The sequence below is a fragment of the Balaenoptera acutorostrata genome, chromosome 9 (genome assembly GCF_949987535.1).
Source record: "Balaenoptera acutorostrata chromosome 9, mBalAcu1.1, whole genome shotgun sequence".
NCBI lineage: Eukaryota > Metazoa > Chordata > Mammalia > Artiodactyla > Balaenopteridae > Balaenoptera > Balaenoptera acutorostrata.
In genome coordinates this window covers 94,219,960-94,240,778 of record NC_080072.1, presented here as the reverse complement: position 1 = coordinate 94,240,778, position 20,819 = coordinate 94,219,960, and the positions used below count along the sequence as shown (strand labels likewise).

Sequence of the window (20,819 nt, the reverse complement as noted above, 5' to 3'; positions counted from 1 at the left end):
TTATTCATTCCCCATGCCCAGGCTAGTTCCTGACACACAGTAAGTATACAGATTTGTAGGCTGAAGAGTATTGTCCTAGGAGACCTCAGCACTTAGCCAAGAGCATCTCAGCTCCAGCCACCCTGTTCTCCTCCTGCTTCTATGACTCATAGCTGACCTCTGTCCCTTCATTGTGAGTGAGGTTCAACAGTAATCATTAATAATAATAATAGCAGCTAATATTTACTGAATAGAGTCTGTGCTAGATACTAGCTATAAAGCTAAGAATTTTATATTCAATAGCTCATTTAATTCCAGCATAAACCCTATGAGGTAGGTAATATTATCATAACTTTACAGGTGAGGCTGAGTAAGGGAAGTGGCAGAACTGGGGTTGGATGAAGGCCTGACTCTAAAGCCCGTGTTCTTAACTGTCTCATCTGAGGGATCTATGAGAGGCATTTGGAGGAAGGGGAACCACACTACTCTTTCCCTTCCTTGGGACCTCTTCTTCCTCCTTGACTAAAGACATATGGCTCCCAGGTGTGTTCAGCCCATCCCGGGCTCAGCTGGGCCACCTTGTGCTTTGAAGCAACATAGCACTGAGGTCTCCTATAGGAACTGGTCCCCAGGGCAGTGGGGTGGAGAGGCCCCATTTCCCTGGCATTGGAGTGACCGGTGCAGCCCTGAGGAGACAGGCCACAAAGATCCCTCATCAACATTCCAATTTCAACATGGTGATAGCCCCAGACTGCTGGAAAAGCCAACCCACACAGAATTGAGATATCATCCAGAGGACTCAGAAACATTTCAACAAATGCTAATATCAGTCTCTTGAATACAGCCCTGTCAGCAGGAAGTGGGGGGATTGTGCCAGCATGCATGGGGCACACATTTTGGCACAAGGAATCTTGTTGCTCAGCAACAGTAGCTGGCTTCCCCTCCTCCTCCTAACCTTTTTCTCTGCTTCTAAGCTTCCAGTTAGCTGATGGGAGGGGCTGAGGCTGCCCAGCCCAGGCTAGCCCTTGACTCCCTTTCTTGCAACAAGGGATCTATTCATGGTTTCTGAGCAGAGTTCATTGTCTTTCTGGTGTGTGTGTGTGTGTGTGTGTGTGTGTGTGTGGAGGACGGTGAAGGGAGAAGCCATGTGTGAACTAGGGAGACCTCATCTTCCAACCAAGCTGGCCGGGCTATTTAATCAATGCTGACCCAAGAACAGGAGCAGAACGTTACCTAGCAGACCTTGAGGTTTTGCATTGGTGTCACGGACCCATATGGTAAGGCCATACCCTGCTCTGACCTCTCTTTCTTTCTACTCCCACCCCTGACCCCACCCTTGGAATTCTAGCCTCTTGGAAGGAGTCTCCTCTGGCAGCTCTGGTGCAGAGGAGAGGGGGCCCTAGAGGGGACCTTGTGTGGTCAACCTCCTGGTTTGGTTTTTCCCGGGGATGACTTTTATTTCCCACTCTTGTCCCCCATATGCCTAGCCAGTTGCTTTGCCTGTAGGGAGCACTTAGCAAATCATTATTACATGAACTCTTCCTCAAAATAAGGACGAAGAAGTCCTGTACCATTAAAGACCATTTTTGCAGGCTACCACATGGCCTTGGACAGGTGAGTGTTGAGGTGGGGCAGCGCCCGAGGTGAGGCCAGTTTGTTCAGAGGCTGAACTTCAAGCCAGGCTCCCTTGATACTGAGACAGGAAGAAAGGCTGAGCATGCCCTGGAATTCTCTCTAGACCAAGCCATGTTGACAAGGGAAGGTGGTCTGCTGGGGAGACAGGACTTACTTCAACCTTAAGGGACTCTTTCTACTTTACTGGATTATAAATTCATTAAAGAAAGGACCCATAGTTTATATGTATTTCTTATTAATATATTATTTATTATACTTAATATTTGTGTTGTATTTTATAAAACCCTTTCAGCCACATAATCTGTTTTCTTTCTCCCTCCCTCCCTCCCTTCCTTCCTTCCTTTTATTCAGTGTGCATTAACTGAATTCCCACTTTGTGCTAGGTCTTGAGCTAGACTCTGGGATGCCTAGACCAGAGAGGAAGGAGAGAGAGAGAGAAGTAAATGAGCATAATAGAGGGTCACAATAGGTGCTACCTGGGTTGAAGAAAGCTTCCTGGAAAAATGACACTTAAGCTGAGTCTTGCAAGGTCATAGGAGTCAGTATGTGGGGAAGGGGACAGCAGGTGCCATGACTCCGTGGTGTGAGTGCGTGAGGATGCTAAGGACAGGCACGTGTGTTAGTATCACCCTGAGTTCCGCTGTGGAGGAGTTAGTGCTGCCAGGTGAGGATGGAGAGGTGAGGAGGGGCGAGATCACGGAGGATGCTGCGAGCTATGCAAGGGAGATTTGGATTTACCCTGAAGGCTACAAAGATCATTAGATACTTTAAAGATGGTGTTAACTTGCTAATGTTTGCATTTTAGAAAGATTGCTCTGGCATGGAGAAGGAATGGAGACAAAGCTAGATGGGGGAGACTATTCAATGGGTAGCAGGGGTTATCACTCTTATTTCATAAAGGAGAAAGTTGAAATTTGGAGGGCTGATGAGTTACCAAGTTCATATAGCAGGCTGTAGACCTAGCTTTGACCTGCTGGTCCAGTGTTTTTGCCAAGATCTTACTTTCCATTACTCTTCTTCATGGCACATGAATTTTAGGCAAATGTCTGACCTACCCCACTCTATGCTTTCTTACTCCCATTCCTTTGCCTCCTCAACACCTTTTTCCTGGAACACCCAATGACCATATATGTCAGTTCAAACCCTATTCATCTATGAGGGCCTGTCTCAGAGGCTGCCTCTTCCAGGAAGCCTTTCTTGATCTCCCCAACAAGAAGTAAGCTCTTCTTTGGAATTCCAATGTTAGTTAAACTGAACTTCTCTTCTGTCACTGAACATGTGCTGCTTTGTTTACATGACTTATCTTCAGGACTCACAAGTAGGTTCTTTGAGGCGGCGGTTGTGGAGGTCCACGTTAATTTACCCTGAACTCCTTACAGTATCCCCCACCGTGGGCTGTCCACTTGGGCTGAATACTATTTACTGGGTGAATGAATGCATGGTTCGTAGGGGAGGGGCAGTTTTTCCTCCGAGATAGGAGGGAATGAGGAAGGATGGGATCTTAGGATCTGAGGAGGGATGTCCAGGGATTCAGTGGATGTCCTCCATGCTGGTGGGAACCAAGGTGAGGGGGTGGTGAAGAGTGTGGGCATTGGAGTTGGCCCAATCTGGGCTCAGGTCTCTGCTCTGACACTTACTGGCTGTGTGAGAGAAAGGTGGGCGGGGCTAGGGGCTCCAGGAGAGCAGGGAGGCCCGAGGGGCATCTATGGGAACACACATGGCGTCCCCAAGATGAAAAAAGGCTCGCAAGGGGCAACGAGGGCCCGGCTGGAGTTAGAGAGTGGGGACTTCTTGCGGTCGGTGGTGATTTCTCTCCTTGGTGAGTGACTGACAGCTGTTTCCCCAGAGCCTGTTGCTGTATGGCCGAGCCCCCATGGAGGCTCAGGATGCAGAGGAGAGTCCAGGATCCTGGATCTTCAGAGCAGAACCAGGAGACCCACTGCGGAGGCCCGAGGCCCAGCAGCAACCCAGTAGGCCAGACCGGGCCATCGGGGAATGACAGGGTGGGGGCAGTGAAGGGACAATCTTCCTACATCCTCCAGATTCTTTTTCCCCAGATCTTCCCAGGTCAGCCTTAAATGACTGATGGTGAGAGGCTGTCTCACTATTTATCCCTTACCTGCTTTGCTCTGTTTCCCATGTGGGGGCTTGAGTGGCTCCGAGGCTCCAGTGATCAGAGCTCTGCCCCCTACCCACCCCAGGATGATGGGGCAGGGGGAGGCGGGCAGGTGCATTTGGGCAAACTCCCGCCGCGACTCGGGGGCTGTCTGGTCCCGGGGTGGCGTCTCGGGGTGAAGTGAGGCTGGCAGGCGGAGGCAGGGCCCCCAGACGCTCCCCTGCCCTCCTCCCCCACAGTCTCTTGGGCCTGGCGCTGGTGCACAGGGCAGCGCGGCTGGGCGGTGCTGGGAGCCCTGGTGTTGCTGGCTGGTGCAAGCATTGGCTCCTGGCTTCTAGGTCAGTGCTGGGACCTTCAGTGGCAGGGGAGGGGCAATGAACAGGATCTGGGGGATGCTGGGAGAGAGGAACGGGTGCTGAGCAGGTGTTCAAGGCAGGTGGGATGAGCGTCTTTTCCATCTACTCTGAGTAGACAGCAGCTAGAAACGGGGCGAAGGGCCAGCAGGAGGGACTCGGGCTCTATGTAAAGAAGAACATTTCAGTCCTACAGTGAGAAATGTGCTCGAGTGGATGATCCAGGGAGGCCCTTGTCAAACTTTTCCAAGAGATCTTTCCCAGTCAGAGGGAGAGAGAGAAACAGAGACAGAGACAGAGACATTGAGAGCGCCATGGCTCTCTTCTGCACGTTGCGGGGGACCTGCCTCGGGCAGGGTGGTGGTGAGGAGCCCCCCGGAGGCTGCCTTTGCCTCCCTCTGCTGCCCGTCCCTTGCTATGCTCCTTGGCCCTCTCCTAGGGGAAGCCCTTCCTTCCCCCAGCCTCTCCTTGTCTTTTTTTGCCCTCTGAAGCACTGTATCTGTGGCCGGCTGCCTCTCAGCCTGTTCCCGGGACCCTGCAGGATGAGGAGGTGAGCTTGAACTGCTCAGAGGCCAGCGGTGAGGAAGCCCTGCTCCCCTCGCTTCCCAGAGCAGGTGGGCCACGCCCCAAGGTCGCAGGACTCCCACCTGGGCCCCAGGCCCCTGCACAGCTCTGGGATCCTCCCTTCTGGCTGGGGGCAAGAGGACCAAACTGAAGGGCCACGAGTTCGCTGCCACCCACCTGTGTCTCCCGTACTGTGAGGGTGGGGACACGGCCCAGCCTTGTAGAGCTGATCTCTGATTTAGAGCTTTCAGTACTCCCGGGGGACGGTCTTGATCTCTAGCTGGGGCACGGCCAAGAGCCCAGGCTGCCAGGAGAGATGGCGACTCGCCCTTTGGGCAGCGTGAGGCTGCAGTGTGGGGAAGAGGAGCCAGGTGTGTGTGGGAGCCAGCCTGGGACCGGCAAGGGTCTGGGCCCAGGGGCAAAGAACGCACAGAGGGCTGGGAACGTCTCGCCACGTTGTCTCCGCATCCCACACCCAAATCTTGTCCCCTCCCCTCCAGGTAAGAGTTGAGGATCTGAAGATACGGTGCTGCTAAGGCTGTGGGTAGAATCAGTTACAGAGGTTAGTTAGGGTCAGCTTGGAGCCTGCTTTTGCGAGCTGTGTGTGCCTTTGGGTCCGTTACTGCTTTGAGCTTCCATTTCCTTCTCCATGAAGTGGAGATGAAAATAGTTACTGCATGAAGTTGTAAGCATAATAAGAGCATAAAATAAAAGGGCTTAGCACAGGGCTTCCCTGGTGGCGCAGTGGTTGAGAATCCGCCTGCCAATGCAGGGGACACGGGTTCGAGCCCTGGTCTGGGAAGATCCCACATGCCGCGGAGCGACTGGGCCCGTGAGCCACAACTACTGAGCCAGCGCATCTGGAGCCTGTGCTCCGCAACAAGAGAGGCCGCGATAGTGAGAGGCCCGCGCACCGCGATGAAGAGTGGCCTCCGCTCACCGCAACTAGAGAAAGCCCTCGCACAGAAACGAAGACCCAACACAGCCATAAATAATTAAATAAAAAATTAAAAAAAAAATTCCCCCAAATCTCCCCCTTAGCTAGTTAAAAAAAAAAAAAAAAAAAAAAAAAGGCTTAGCACAGAGCCTGGAAAAAGCAAATGCTCAATAAACAGGAACCATCACTAGTATTGTCATGAGATTTGAAATCAGAAGACCTGGATCCATCACTTGCAGATTCTGTGACCTAGGACGGGTCGCTTAACCTCCGTGCCTTACCTCCCTCTGCAGAATGTGAGGATGGGAATTCTTACCCCATAGGGTTGCTGTGACACTTAGTGATGGAGCCTGTTTAAAAGCACTTGGTTAAAACACAAACCTAAAAGGCTGCACCAAGAGGGGTTATTTTGTTCTCGGAACCGGACGGCTCCCTGGGGAACAGGGAGCCTGATATGGGGTGACCCAGATGCCATCATGAAGGCCTCTTTAGGTCCCACGGTGGCCAGGTCCGGCTCGCCCTGCCCATGCCGCCCCTCCATCCCACAGCAGGTGGGATGTGGCTTTCATACTGTGGTTTCAGTGTCTTTCAGAATAAACACCGAGGACTTCTTGCTGGAAGTGCAGGTGAGGGCCCGGCCAGACTGGCTCCTGGTCTGCCACGAGGGCTGGAGCTCTGCCCTGGGGGTACGGATCTGCCGGAGCCTTGGGCATCTCAGGTAGCTGGGGCCAGAGCTGGGGCCTGGGGAGGGTGGAGAGCTGGTGGGTGGGGGAGGAGCACTGAAGACCTCTATCTGTCTGTCACCATCAAAGTACTCAGGAAATGGCAAGAGGTCATTTTGGTCATCTCCTGGCCTCTGGGCGTGATGGTGCCCCAGTCTGTTTCTCTCCTTTGAACATCCTTGATTTTTAACAAATATAAATCCCAGAAGAGGTCACTGTCAAAGTCTTTCTCAGTCACTACACTGGTATAGTATCACATTCCGGTTATACTTAACCCCCATCTCTCGTGCCGATCGTCAGTTTAAAGCCAATTTCCTCCCGTTTTATTCCCTTCTCCTGCCAAGACTCACAGACCACAAGGCAGTGAACCTGTCTGACATCAGGCTCAACAGCTCCAGGCAGTTTGCTCAGCTCTCTCCTAGACTGGGAGGCTTCCCGGAGGAGGTGTGGCAGCCCAGGTAGGGCTTCTCAGGGGGCTGAGTGATGCCCCTCACTTCCTGGTGAACAATCCAGCAAAAATCTTCCTATCACGAGAGCCTGGTGGCGAGGACACTGAAGGTGTGAGATAGGACAACAAAGAGGAATATTTCCCAATTAGAAATTACTAACTCAGTTCACAGGAGCCCTGCCCACCCAAAGTTTCACATACATCATCTTATTTGCCCCTCACAAGAACGGCAGGATTGGGTGTTATTGTCAGAGGATTTGAAATGGTACTCCTATTCCCATTTTACAGGTGGGGAAACTGAGACTCAATGAAGTAAAGGGCCTTGTGCAAGGTCACAGAACTGATAAGCAGCCAAACCAAGTCTTGAAACCAGGCTCCTGTCTCCAAACTAGTCCCTCTCACTCCTGCCGCACTTTATTTGGATAATTCTGCTATCTCAGGAGAGAGATGGTTGACTGTCTGGAACCTGGAGACTCTCCAGAGAAGAGAGGGCTCTGGGATGGCCCCTTCCCCAAATCCTGGGGGTGGGTGCAAGCTGAGCGGGTTTCACCCTGTCTGGGTGTCCTCAAGCTTTCCAGCAGCCTCCTCCTGCCCCTGCTCTATAGCCTTCTCACCCCTTCACCACTGTTCCCGCCTGAACCTCAGTCCCCTCCTATCCGGCTCCTGTCCCCTGTGGGCCGATCAGGGGAATGTGGGGTCCCTGTCTTAGATACCTTAATGGGCAAAGGGAAGTAGGGGTGGGACTGACTCTGCCAGGAGAGCCGGGGGGCCGTGGATTTGGGAAACTAGTAGAATCCAGGCATTAGGATGCTGGGGGCAAGAGAGAAGTCAAGAAAGAGGGCTTTGCTCCAAAAGGAGTTGATTTTTTTTTCTTTTTAACAGTATGTTTTAAATTTTTATTTATTTATTTATATTAGGCTTCACTGTGTGGCTTGCGGGATCTTAGCTCCCCAACCAGGGATTGAACCTGGGCCCTCAGCAGTGAAAGCGTCGAGTCCTAACCACTGGACCGCCAGGGAACTCCCAGGAGTTGAGGTTTATGCTAGGAAGGAGGAGGGGAAAGAGGAGAGCAGGCATCTGAGTACGCAGGGCCGGGCAAAGGGCTTGGGGGAGAGTGGAGTCATCTGAGGCAGCAGCACGGGGCGAAGAACTGAGTCGGTTCACTCACTCTCTTACCCACTCATCCGCTGAGCACGCATTTACTCAGGGTCCTTAGTGGGAACAGCCGATTGTCACAGTCATGAGCGCTCCATTTGTAACTCTGGGCCCTGCCCAAATCCAACTGGAGGACCTCGAAGTCCTGTGTGCCTGGGACGACTGGGCAGAGCACAGCTGCTGTCCCAGAGACCTGCTACAAGCAGGGGCCTGCGGGCTTGGGTGGGGGCAGGAAGCAGGTGGTTGTGGCTACAGAGAGGCCCCCTCTGCTCCCTCCAACAACGCCCCCCTCCCCCAGGCCCTCGGGTGGGTGTGCAGCCTGGGGTGGGCCCCGCCCAGCTTCCTGCTGGCGCTGCCTCTGTTTTGCAGGGACAGCTGTACTTCTGGTCAAATTGTTTCCCTCAGATGCTCTGGTGAGTCCTGTCCTGGGTCCGGGAAGGAGGCGGTGGGAGGAGGGCGTCTCCCCCGTGCCCTCAGGGTGGGACATCCCCACTGGGAAGCTCAGCTGGCTCTGGGGTGGGGTACCTTGCCCACCTGCCTGCAGGGCCCCTTCTTGCAGACACAGTTCTGCCCAAACAGAGCCCCGTCTACACCTCTGTCCCATCCGCCACCAGCCACTGGTTTGGGTGGATAACCTCCTTGCCTCACTCCCCGCCCTGGCCTCTGACGTTCCCTGGCCTCTGGGGGCGCCCCAAAGGGGAAACAGCAGCTTCTGGAGACTAAGGATGGTGGGGAAAGAGGGGTCAGTGGGAGACAGTTTGCAGAGTTCCTTTCACCCGTCTTCCCAGTCATCTAGCCATCTCTTCATCTGTCCTTCCACGCGTCTGTCCACATGCCACCGTTTGACCCCTCCTATGGGACAGGCGTTTTCTTAGATCCTGGGGCTCCAAAGATGATGCAGGCGCCACCCCTGCTCTCAGCAAGCGCACCGCCTGATGGGGCAGGTGGATGTGTAACCAACATTTCCAGCTTCCCGCCCCATGCTTAGGGCCAGGAATGATAAACGGGAGCCGTCCACGCTGGACCACAGGCCTCGGCCGTTAGCACAGTGCTGACACCCGCCCCGCTTTCTTTCCATCTCACCAGTGCTTGTCTGTTTGCAGAGTGTGGGACCAGGCCCCTGGCTTCCCAGATAGTGGGCGGGCAGGCGGTGGCTCCCGGGCGCTGGCCCTGGCAGGCCAGCGTGGCCCTGGGTGCCCGGCACACATGCGGGGGCTCCGTGCTGGCCCCGCACTGGGTGGTGACCGCAGCGCACTGCGTGCACAGGCAAGGCTGGGGGCTGCTGGGGGGAGGGTGCCCCCCTAGCATTTTCCTTTTTGCCGTTGGTGTGTCCTGTATACAATGTCCAACTGTCCGCCTCCCATGTCTGCTGCGAGTGGGTCCGGGCGGTGTTTGTGAAATTCTCCCTGTTCAGTGCCAAGAACAGCTCTGCCTAAATAGCAGTCATAATACAAATATTGGTTCTTTAGTTTTGTTCCGTCTTTAAGTTTTTAAGATGCTTTCACACTCACAGCCCTCCATGCTTCTTAACATTTATCACCACTGTAATTAAATCACTTTCCATGTAATTATTTGTTTAATGTCTTTCTTCCCCTTTACACTGGAAGCTCCATGGGGGCAGGGAAGAGTCTTGTTTACCACTGAATCCCTTTGTTGATTTTTCCCCTGCCTTGTCCCCATGGCCTGGAATATAGTAGGTGCTTAATAAACGCTGGTTGGAAGGAATGAATGAGCTCTTTGGCCCTCTTCTCTTGATGGCGGGCAAGGCAGGTGGTGTAATCCTCATCTTATAGTGAGGAAACCAAGGCTGGGAGAGCCAAAGTGCCTCTGGGGAGGAAGTGGGGAGACAGCACTATGGAAAGCTTTGCTGACTCGGCTTAGAGCTATGATAATCACACAAGGCCCTTCCATGTTTGCTGTACTTGAAGGGGGTTATGCTGGAGAGTGCAGGGGTGGTGGCCAATGATCATAGTGTCTCACTTCTCTCTCCATCAGTGCCTGAGCATTTATTAAGCACCTACTGCATGCCCAGTGTCTTGCCAGCTGCTGGGGGATTCTAAGAGGCCTGGGTTCTGGGAGCTTGCAGCCTGGTGATGCGGCCCCCACTAACAGCCGCGCTTGTTGGCTTCCTCCCCCCACCAACTCATTTATGTCAGCGTCTCCGGCCCCTTCCTCCCCCGGGCTCAGCTCGGCTCCCTTGTGCAGTTTCAGGCTGTCCCGCCGGTCCAGCTGGCGGGTCCATGCGGGGCTGGTCAGCCACAGCACGGTCAGGCCGCACCAGGGGGCTGTGGTGGAGCGGATCATCGCCCACCCTCTGTACAGTGCCCAGAGTCACGACTACGACGTGGCCCTCCTGCAGCTCCGGACCCCGCTCCACTTCTCAGGTGAGGCTGCGGTGAGAGGGGCGGCGCCGGGAGCGCGAGAGCCCCGCGGGTTCCTAAGACCCCTTGTGCTGTGAACCCCACGTTCACTTCATGTGGTGACCGTCGTGGACTCTGGCATCACCTGGACCTGGGGTGGCGCCAACTCTTCCACACGCTCTTTTGGGGACAAAGGTTCTGGCCCTTTTCCCATCTGGGCTGCAGGTGGGATTTGCCTTGAGGTCCCAGGAAGAGCTTCTCAGTGGCTCCGTCTCCCAACAGGCTGGTCCACCCCGTCCCCAGGCTGGTGCCAGGTCCCGGCCGGGTTACAGTGAATAACAGTGAACTATGTATTGACAGTTAATAGGATAACAGTTAACAACTAGCGCCATGTTACGGTTAGTAAGATTTACCTTACCAAGTGTTCTTTCACCCCATCCTCAGAACAAACCTGACAGGGAGCTGAGGCCGGTGTGTGTAGATAAGGATGCTGACCTTTAGAGAGGGAATTGACTCTCTTCAAGTTCACGAGGCAAACAATTCCCGGGGCAGAGCGTCTCCTCCACTGCATCTGCCCTTGAAGGGCAGCTCTTCCACATGCACGTGCCAAGTGCACTCACCTACAGACACACATGCTCACACACACACACATGTGCATGCCCTCACACGCTCACACACTCATGCAAGGCTCACATAAGTATGCACACCTACTCCTGTGCACGCCTACATACACACACACACACACACACACACACACTCAGCACTCCTCCCTCCCATCGCTACCTGGAGCCTTGGGTTTCCCCAGCAACAGTGGTTGCTCTATGCCGTTCACAAATTCTACCGTATATGGGTGCTCTCTGCACCGTTGTTCAACAGTTAATGCTTCTAAATTGACATGGATATATTTAAAGGGAAACTTTAGGTTACTACCTAATTGGAGAACCCATATGACTTATAGTAAATAGATAATAACCAGAAAAATGCACAGAGTGAAAGCAAAACAGTGCTCAAGTCCCAGCTAGGCGCTGTGCTCTGCAGAACTGCCGCGTCAGGCCGCTCTCTCTGTGCTTGGAAGGGGTGGGCAGGCGTGAAGAGAGGCACAGAGTAGCACCAGACAGACTCTTTCTCCTTGGTGCAGAAGAGGGGCTGAAAGAGAACGGAAGAGGAAATACTTTCTCCCAGCGAAGTGGCGTTTACTAACGGCAGGTCTATGCATTACGTAAAATCAGGTTCAGGCTCCGTCCACAGGGCAGGTCGCACACTTTTGGAAACCATGTCCCAAGAGGGTCCACACACCCTGGGGAAAATCCAAAATGGGTCCTCATTAGGAGAGGTTAGGTACAAACACCCAGAAGGAGTTTCCATCCCCCCTCAGCCCCAGGTGGGGACGCACCGTGTGTACACCGCCCGGCCTAGGGCACCAGGCACACTGCAGTTTCCACAGTCCTCTGCGTGAATGGTAGCTCCCACGTGGGCCAGTGCCTGACCCGCACGGCTGTACAGGAGGCCGGAGCCAGGACTGTTTCAGGAGGGGGCGTGGAGGACATGCCCGCCCTGGTCCTTTGCCCAGGCTCGCGGGCAGGGAGGCCGAACCGGAGTGGGACCCGGGACCCCTGCCTCTCCACAGACACCGTGGGCGCCGTATGCCTGCCGGCTGAAGAGCAGGATTTTCCGAGGGGCTCGCAGTGCTGGGTGTCTGGCTGGGGCCACACTGACCCCAGCCACAGTGAGTCAGCTCCCAGGGCCCGGGGCGCACAGGGGTGTGGGTGTCGGGGAGGCATCCTTTCCCAAGGTGAGGCACCTCCACCTCCCACCTCCTCCTCCCCTGGCCACAGGGCAGCGCCAGCGCCCTTCTCCTCTGGCATCACCCCTGGCCAGACCCAGGGGCCCCAGTCTCCCCTGCCTGGGTCTTTCTGGGAGAACCACCTGGTGTTTTCCCCTAAACCCAGGCCCCTTCCTCCCCCTCCCCTTCTCCCAGGAGGGCCACGGCCTCAGCAGCAGGGTGTATGTGTGGGGTCTACTCCTCCTCTTCGCTCCCAGCCCCCAAGTCTTGACGGACCCCTGCCTCTTCGCCCAGAGTCCACAGCTCCCATCCTGGGCTCCCCTCTTTGGGCCTCCGCACCTCCGGGGCCTCTAAGGCCCTCTTGCTGCCCTGCTTTCCCGGCCCTTGCTCTGCGCCCCTCCATCTCCGCATCTGCCTCCCGCAGCCCACAGGTCGGACACGCTCCGGGACACGGTGGTGCCCCTGCTCAGCACCCAGCTCTGCAACAGCTCTTGCGTGTACAGCGGGGCCCTCACGCCCCGCATGCTGTGTGCCGGCTACCTGGACCAGAGGGCCGACGCATGCCAGGTGCAGGCGGGCGGGGCCCCGGGGCGGGGAGGGCGGGGCCTGCGGCCGGGCGCCCGGCTGACATCCTCTCCGCGAGCGGGGGCGCCCAGGCAAGTGGGCAGTGCGCTGAGGGTTGAAGGGGCGCGAGGCAAGACGGGATCCGTCCTGGAAGCAGGACCGCCTGGGATGCGGTGTGTACTCCTGGCCCCGGGGGTCGGGGCTGGGGGACTGGTCTGCCGCCACTCCACCAGGAAGGACTGGCTAACTGCCTGTTTCTCTGTGTCCCGGGGCCTGGATGCCGCAGGGGGATAGCGGGGGTCCCCTGGTGTGCCTGGACAAGGGCACGTGGCGCCTGGTGGGGGTGGTCAGCTGGGGCCGCGGCTGCGCAGAGCCCAACCACCCCGGCGTCTACGCCAAGGTTGCCGAATTCCTAGACTGGATCCAGGACACGGCGCAGGTGAGTCGGGGGGTGGGGGCAGGTGGGGCAGACCCGTTTGTGAAGGACCACTAACCCTCGGAAACCGTGACCCTCATCCCTCGGGCCTGGGCCCTGCTGGGGGCTGGGGAATATTCCCAGACTGGGAGGAGGAAGAAGAGATGCTTATAACGTTGAATCCATTCTATCAATTTAAGCATTCACTAAGGAGGAGCTGACCTGAGTTTGTAGCCCAGATCTGCCATTTCCTGTGGAACCTGTGGCAAATTCCTAACTTTGGTAAACCTCAGTGTCCTGGTAGTAACCATCGTGGCTACTGTATATGCTATCATATGTGACGATTACATGAGGTCAGGCCTGCCGAGTGCTAGGCTTAGAGTGAGTGGCCCAGGTGTTATTATGTATTTACTTATGACCATGACTCATCCCTGGTCGTGCCTGCTCTCCCTGCCCTTGGGAGAGAGCTCAGCATTTAGCAGTTTGAGTACAGCAACGGATTCATTCTGTGTGATCCTGGGCTGGCCACTCCACTTCATCCGTTCAGTGGAAGAGCCAAGTGAGAATGTGTATAAAAGCATGTGATCTGCATAAAGTACTTTACAAATGCAGGGTGTGATAGTGGGAAGCATCCTTCTGCAAGGTTGGGCTCAGGGCAGGTGGTAGATAATAAACTTTAGAGTTTACAGGGGACCTATGCGTCCACCTTCTCATTCAAACCTTACAAAAAACCTAGAGAAGCAGATATTTTAGCCCCATTTGATAGAAGTGGAAATGAAGGTTCTGAGTGGTTAAGTGATTTATTAAAATGCTAGTTACTCGGCTAACCGAGGGTGGAACCACTCTGTAGATCAGCTCCTTTCTCTTTCAGCCCAGGACTCCCTCCCCTGGTCCTGTTGTTTCCTCAGTCTCACTGCGTTCCAGCCTCATGTTTCCTGGGGTCTCTGGCAGGTCCACTAGATGGAGGAGAAGCAGCAGCCCCGGATGCAGAAGGCATGGATCTCTTATCGCTGCACAAGAGACAGTCACCACCCACCGGACAGCCTCCAGGCCACAGGGCCTCTCCCCTCCAGCCCTGATTTCCAGTCCCTCTATCTCACCAGAGAGCCTCAATGACAGGAGAGAAGCTGGGGTTGGGCTGGGAAGGTGGGGGAGCCGAGAGGTGGAGAGGGGGAAGCTGGAGAGGAAGAGGGTGCTGGCGGCAGTCAGGAGCCTGCCCTTCTGCCCCCTCCCCTCCCCAGCGCCTGTGCGCATCTTTTGGGAGAATGCTCAGGGATGCCCTGGGCCTGCCTTCTCCCTGCGCTCTCAGGTGGGGAAAGTGCCTCCCTACTGACCCAGGCTTGGAAGCTCCTGGGCAGATGGGGTCAAGGCTGGACCGGCCCAGGTTAAGCCCATGGAGTCAGGATCTGCCCCACTCTTCTGTCGATCTCACCTACTTCCTGCTCTCACTTGGCTCTGGCTGGCCCTGCTGGGGCTGGGGGTGGGGTGGGGGCACGGTAAGAACACTCTTGTTGGTGTTGGAATAGGGTGTAGGTTTTAAATGACAGTTCTGTGAACTGGTCCAGGACTTCTGATATTAAAGTGAAATGATGTATGGCCTCGGTCCCGTCCTCCCCCCACCCCCTTTCTCTCTCTTTCTCTCACACCCACATTAAGGGGTAGTAGAATTACAATTTTCCTCCCATACATGTTTCTTAAAGCTCTGGAACTGACTCCTGCTCATATAATTCTGTACATTTGTTAAATCTACATGTCATGATTGACAACAGAAAGCCCCAGCCTTCCAGGTGCTCTGATACTGCAAGTCTGAGTGCCACTGAGTCAGTGCTTCCTCCAGGAGGGTCTGGCTTCCCCACGAGACCCATCTCTCCTCAGCTCTTGTTTCAGGACTGGGCCTTCTGGCTTGGGAGATGTCTTTCTGAGTTTCTGCCAAGTTAGCATTTTCCTGGTTAAGCTTCTCCCCCACTCTCTCCTCTCTAGCAATTAAAATGCAATTGGTATCTTGTTTCTAAAAACTGCAATGAATTTTTTATGGTGCTTACCCAAGGAAATGCAATTAGCGTTTAGCAATAACACAACTTTTTCGTGAGTTTATCAGCATTTTTTTTGAGGGGTAGTACAAATGAATATTCATTCCTGGAGGGTCTGCTTCCTTTTCAAAGAAGTGCATTAGAAAAAAAAGGCCACAATTTACTGTCGTTTAAAAACAGCTGGGGAAGTGGCTGCTGGGAATCTGCTGCCCAACTGCAGAAGCAACGTGGGTGAGGCCCTGGCAGGTGGTGGGTGGTCTGACCCTGTGTTCTGAGAGCCCCGACCTCCAGCCTCCATCCGAGATCAGCATTTACTTACCCGACTCTGGTGAGTCCCCGCTTCAAGAGGCGGTTTCAGGGCTGCCGACCTCCCTGGGCAGGGAAGAGTTACCAGCAAATCCATCAGCGATGATCTTTTTTGTGTTTCTGTTGTTGCCCATAGGCGTTTGCTTATTTAAAGGGAGGTTTTTATTTACCACAGTCATTATGATCTGTTAATAATCAGTAACACTTGGATACTATTTTACAGTTTATCAATCCTGCTCACACCTGGTATCCCATTTAAATCTCACACCATCTGTGTGGTGAAGATATTATTATTGTGCCCATTTCACAGGTGAGAAAATTCATTCAGAAAGATGAAGTGACTTCCCCAGGACCAGCCAGCTAATAAGCGCCAAAGCCAGGATGGGAACTTCGAGTCTTTTTATGCCAAATCCACATCATTGTTTTGCACACAGATGAACGAGATGGTCCAGTATTGCACAGAAGTATAGAATGAGAAGGTTGGTTTAGTCACCTGCCTATAGTCATGCATTGCCATCCCTCTTTTTTATAGGTGAGGGAACCAAAACCTGGGAAGTGGCTCCTGCCAGAGACCCTTCCTGGGCAATGTTCTTACAGATTTCCAGTTCTGCATGGTCTGACTTAAAATGTTACAAATGAGTATTTCCACAGGAGGACGATAAAGAGAGCCCTAATTAGAGAATTTGCTAATAGCGATTCCCTGTTTACCTATAGAAGGTCCTGGTATCTTTCACCAGGCTACCAGTCAGATCTACAGACTCAGAGGCTCTCACCTGCCCTTCCTGTATTGGCAACTGCCAATCCAGCCCTTAGGAAACTGAGGAAAAGTGGGTGCCCTGGGCCAGCTGCTGGAGGGCAGGGCTTCAGATGGGAGCAAGGAAGGGTAGCAAGATTCAGGTCCGGAAGGATTTTAATGAGGACCAGCTAGGTGCCCAGCTGTGTGACACGCTGCAGGGAATTCAGAGGCAGAGAAGCGGCTGCCTTATTGGAGCCATGAGACTTATTTGCAATAAATTATTAGCGGCCAGCCAGGCACAAAGCTGAGTGGTGAGGAGGTAATTGCTAAGGGAGCTCCAAGGGCCTATTGTTGACTAAGTCAGGGCATTTCTATGTGCAGGAAACCTGTGTCTCTCCCCAAGGATTCAGCATCCCACCTGCCTCGGCAGAGCTTGCCAGCCTCCTGAGACTTCCCAGGAAGGTGGGTCCTGGCTGCCAGGCCCAGGGTAGAGCCCTTCTCTCATCTACTCCTCCTCTGTGCTTTGGGGGTCTGGAGGGTACAGCGGGGTGCAGGCTCTCTCTCCTTGTTAGACTTTCCGTGGAGTCCTGCTTCTCCTAGGAGAGTTGCTGTGAACAAGGGGGCAACCCTGTCATTCCTCGGAAACATTTCTCAGGCTGTTTCCTGCATTTTATTTTTGGAAGTGTTGTTGGGTTCACCCACCATAGGACGAAACTGGAAATGCTGTAAATGCTAGAAGCTGGTACAGTAGCTGTCAGGAGATGGTTTTCCTGAGTCTCCCCACTGTTTTTCTCTCTTCTTCCTTTTCTGCCCTCTCCTGGCCATGTACTTAGGACCCTCCTGGTTGCTCAAAAGAGAACCCACCTACACCTGCTCCCACTCTTTCGCCTCCCTCGTCATCCTGGGTCTGGATCCCTCCCCACCTCCCCACTTAGACGCACCAGAATGTATCTTTGTGCTTGTGTCACTGGGGCTCTGCTTCCTGCTAAACTCATTGGAGCCCAGTATGGTTAATGGCCCTTTAAACTGTGTCTTAAACACCTCCACCTCTAGGAAGGCTCCTTATCGTAGGTAGGGAGCAGCTTCCTACTGAGAGGCGAAGCTGGTCTTTCTTACACATTCTGAGGCCAGGAAGGGGAGAGCGGAGCCTGCAGACACCCTCTGCAGATTTCCACCGCCCCCGGAGCCCCAGGGCCGAGCAGTGCAGGGAAATCTGCTGGCGGGCTTTCTCCTGGGCTTGGTGCTGGGGTGGACCACGCTGGGGACTCAACAGAATGGAGAGAGGAGTCCTGGCTCCAGAAGGTGTGATCTGTCACTAATGTGACGGGAAGGCGGGGGCTTTCACAGGGCGGGGCTTATCTTCTGTGCATCCCCCCTTCCAAGGAATCTCTGGCTGTGGCATCTGATGGTGGACAGTCCTGTCTGGGTCTTTAACCACTGGAGAGTGTGCTGCCCTGAGCTAGTGACTCAGCCTTCTTGGAGTTTGGTCTCCCATCTATCAAATACGGGGTCTGGGTGAGGGGGTCTCCGTGGGATCTGCCTTATCAGGCTGCCTTTAACACAAACCTCTGCTGCCTCTGGAGACATCTATCTGCCCCCCACCAGCATCCAGTCGGGACACCCATGGAGAAGAGCTTGTTCCCTGGGACAGATCTAAAGGAACAAGCTTGCTCTGCTGTGTCAGGCCCTCTCCAGGACAGCGCTCTGACTGCCCTCTGGGTCCTGGGAGGATGAGACACCAGGCAGAAGATTTTAAAGCCATCTTTCCCCATGTCCCGTGTACACTGGCGAAGGGTTCAAGGACAGGTTTTTCTCAGGGGCTCCCCAGCTCACTTCCCAACACCCCAGGCTTTGGGTGGGGCCCCATGGGTGCCAGCTCCCTAGAGACAGTGAGGGAATTTCCTCCCTGCCCTGAAGTCCGCAGACACTTTTCTTCTGCCTGCTTTCCCCTGACAGCTCCTGAGCTGCCCACAGGACCCCCTGCTCTCCAGCCTTTCCTCCTGCACGTGGGCCAGTAGTGAAGAAAGTTTTCCGCCCGCAGAAGCATTACCGGGCAGCTTGGGTTCAAGCTGTCCTCTGTCCCGAGCCATATGTCAGGCTCACAGAGGGTGGAGCCTTTCCCACGGCCCCTCAGTTAGGGGAACCCCACCTTCCCAGATTGCCCAGGACTGTCCCGGTTGTAACACCAAAAGTCCCGTGTCCCCAGAAACCCTGCACTGCTGGGCAAACTGAGACAGTGGGTCATGCTAAGTCCATTGCCTCTCTTCCGTATAAAAGGCAAAAGCCAGCTCCCCTTGGCCTCCTCCAGTCCCCCTTTGGTCTGATTGAGCTTAAAAGCAGCTTTCCCTGGTGGCCCAGAGTTGCAGGAGGAGAGGCTCCCAGGAATTCTCAAGATCTGGACTCTTTTGCCAAGATGCTGCCTTGGTCCAGAGGCTGTTGGAGCGAGAGTCCCTCCTTCCACAGGGGCCGCAGCTGACCTGGCTGCCCATCCTTCCCCTCGCTGGTTCCTCAGATGGCACCCAGGGCAGCCGCAACTCATCTTGCCAAATGTTTTGAGCGAACAGCCTGGCCCTGCCAGACCCAGAAGCTCTGCGGTCTTGGGGAGGGCTGGGAGGTGAGGCAGATGCAGTGCTGCTGCTGGAAGCCAGGAATACTGACTGCCCAGTTTCCCCAGGTCTCACTGATTTCTGGTCCCCAGAGCGTGGTACGGGGCTCAGCATGTGACAGGTGCTCGCTGAGCTCCCTCAGAAGCAGGGGATTGGTGGGGGGGAGCTGCCGCCCGCATCAGAGCTGGGTCGGTCACTTCTCCTGGCCTCTGCCTCCTGGAGGGGATCAGAGAGGAGCAAAGAAGAGGCCGCCAGACTGCTAGAGCCCGCAGGGATTTGGTGGGGTTTGTTTTTCCTCGGCACTGTCTGCAGACGCGAGGGCATGAATAAAAGAGTGAGGAAGATTTACTGTTCCCACAGCTTGGCAGTAGCCCTGTATTTGTACAGCGGATCCGGGGGAGGAGGGGCGGGAGCAGGTGGGGATGATGCTGGGACTTAGAGAAAGTCAGACCCTTGTCAGTCTTTTTGCAAAGACTGTGGGGTGCAAGTGAAGGTGAGGCTGGGAGGGGTCTACTTACGCCGACTCTCCAGCTACCTGGGGCCAGAGTGCCCCCTCCCCCCACTCTCCAGCCTTCCCCCTGCAGGAACCAATAGCAGGCAGCTTGGGTCCTTGAACCTCTAACCCCAGGGGCACATACGTGCTGCGCCTGACAGGCAGTGCTGCCAGTGGGGACCCCGAAAGAAAGGGTCTCAGGCTGGGCTCGGCTGTCACTCATGGCCCTGCTAATGGACACAGTCAGCAAATGACTTTTATCACGGCCTAGCCTGGCCTGGGGCTGGGATCCAGAACCTTTTAGCTGAAAGTAGCTGTGGACAGGATCCAGTGTCGCCTCTGCACGTGTGTCCAAGGCTATACCACCCACCTCTCTCTTGATGACATCGTACTTCTCTTGGGGCCACCAAAAATGGGCCACTTTTTGTACAAAGTCAGTTTTAATGGGTCAGTCTGGTGGTGGGAGGGAGCAGAAGAGAGGAAAATCTGAGAGACGGGGGGTGGCCCCTGGGAGGGGATGTCATCTGTACTGTGTGTGTATGGATGCCTGTGTGCCTGTGTGTTTCTGTGTCTTGCGTGTGTGTACGTGTATATATGTGTGTGTGTGTGCGTCTGTGTCTGTGTGTGTCTGGGTATACGTCTGTGTATTTGTATGTGTCTGTGTGTATTTTTGTGTGAGTGCCTGTGTATTTGTGTGTGTCTGTGTGTGTGTGCGTTTTGTGGGAAAACTGAGGGGCCTGAGGGGCGAGGAGGGAGGAGGAGAAGTGTGAGGAGTCTGGGGAAGGCTCTGCAGAATTTGTCCCCTAACCCTGAAGACTCTGACCAGTTTCCACATACAGGGCCCCTACCACCTTTACTGCCCCCTCCATGGTCAATGTCAGGGCAGTTCTCATGCAGACTACGATGCTTCTTTCTCACCAAAAGCGTCCTCATCCTTCAGGGTGACCATGCTAACCCCACACCCCTCAACACGCTAACCTGGCAGACCTGGTCATAAATTACCAGAAAGAATCAATCACAGTGGTCATACACCAGAAATACAGACTTGTAGTAGAGTGTGTGTGAGTGCATGTGTGTGTGTCGGGGGGGAGGGAGGGGTGCGGTCATTTCCCCACAGGGGCTTCTGAATCTTTTTTTTTTTTTAATAAATTATTTTATTTATTTATTTTTGGCTGCACTGGGTCTTTGTTGCTGCGCGCAGGCTTTCTCTAGTTGAGGTGAGCAGGGGCTGCTCTTCGTTGTGGTGCACGGGCTTCTTATTGCGGCGGCTTCTCTTGTTGTGGAGCACGGGCTCTAGGTACGCGGGCATCAGTAGTTGTGGCACGCAGGCTCAGTAGTTGTGGCTCGCAGGCTTAGCTGCTCTGCAGCATGTGGGATCTTCCCAGACCCGGGATCAAACCCGTGTCCCCTGCATGGCAGGTGGATTCTTAACCACTGCATCACCAGGGAAGTCCAAGGGGCTTCTGAATCTTAAGTCACCCTCTCCAGACTGCTTCCCTCGGGCCCACTTTACCATTTGTGGGGCTAAGGGCAGGAGTGTGGGTGGAAGGCCAAACACCATACAGATAAATAGTTAAAAGTGACACATCAAACTAACAAATTGTTAAATTAAAAATG

The 20,819-nt window shown here is 54.5% G+C and overlaps 1 protein-coding gene across 1 annotated transcript; it reads left to right on the top strand.

Moving 5' to 3' along the window:
- Window positions 1-1,170: 1,170 nt before the first annotated feature.
- TMPRSS5 (transmembrane serine protease 5) lies at window positions 1,171-14,123 on the top strand. Its single transcript, XM_007171998.2, has 13 exons — window positions 1,171-1,256; window positions 3,461-3,584; window positions 3,970-4,068; window positions 4,575-4,697; window positions 6,167-6,302; window positions 6,651-6,764; window positions 8,279-8,322; window positions 9,013-9,175; window positions 10,115-10,293; window positions 11,897-11,995; window positions 12,477-12,619; window positions 12,903-13,055; window positions 13,983-14,123. Exons 1-13 carry the CDS (start codon window positions 1,254-1,256, stop codon window positions 13,989-13,991), a joined length of 1,389 nt encoding a protein of 462 aa, XP_007172060.2. The 5' UTR covers window positions 1,171-1,253; the 3' UTR covers window positions 13,992-14,123.
- The last annotated feature ends 6,696 nt before the right edge of the window (window positions 14,124-20,819 follow it).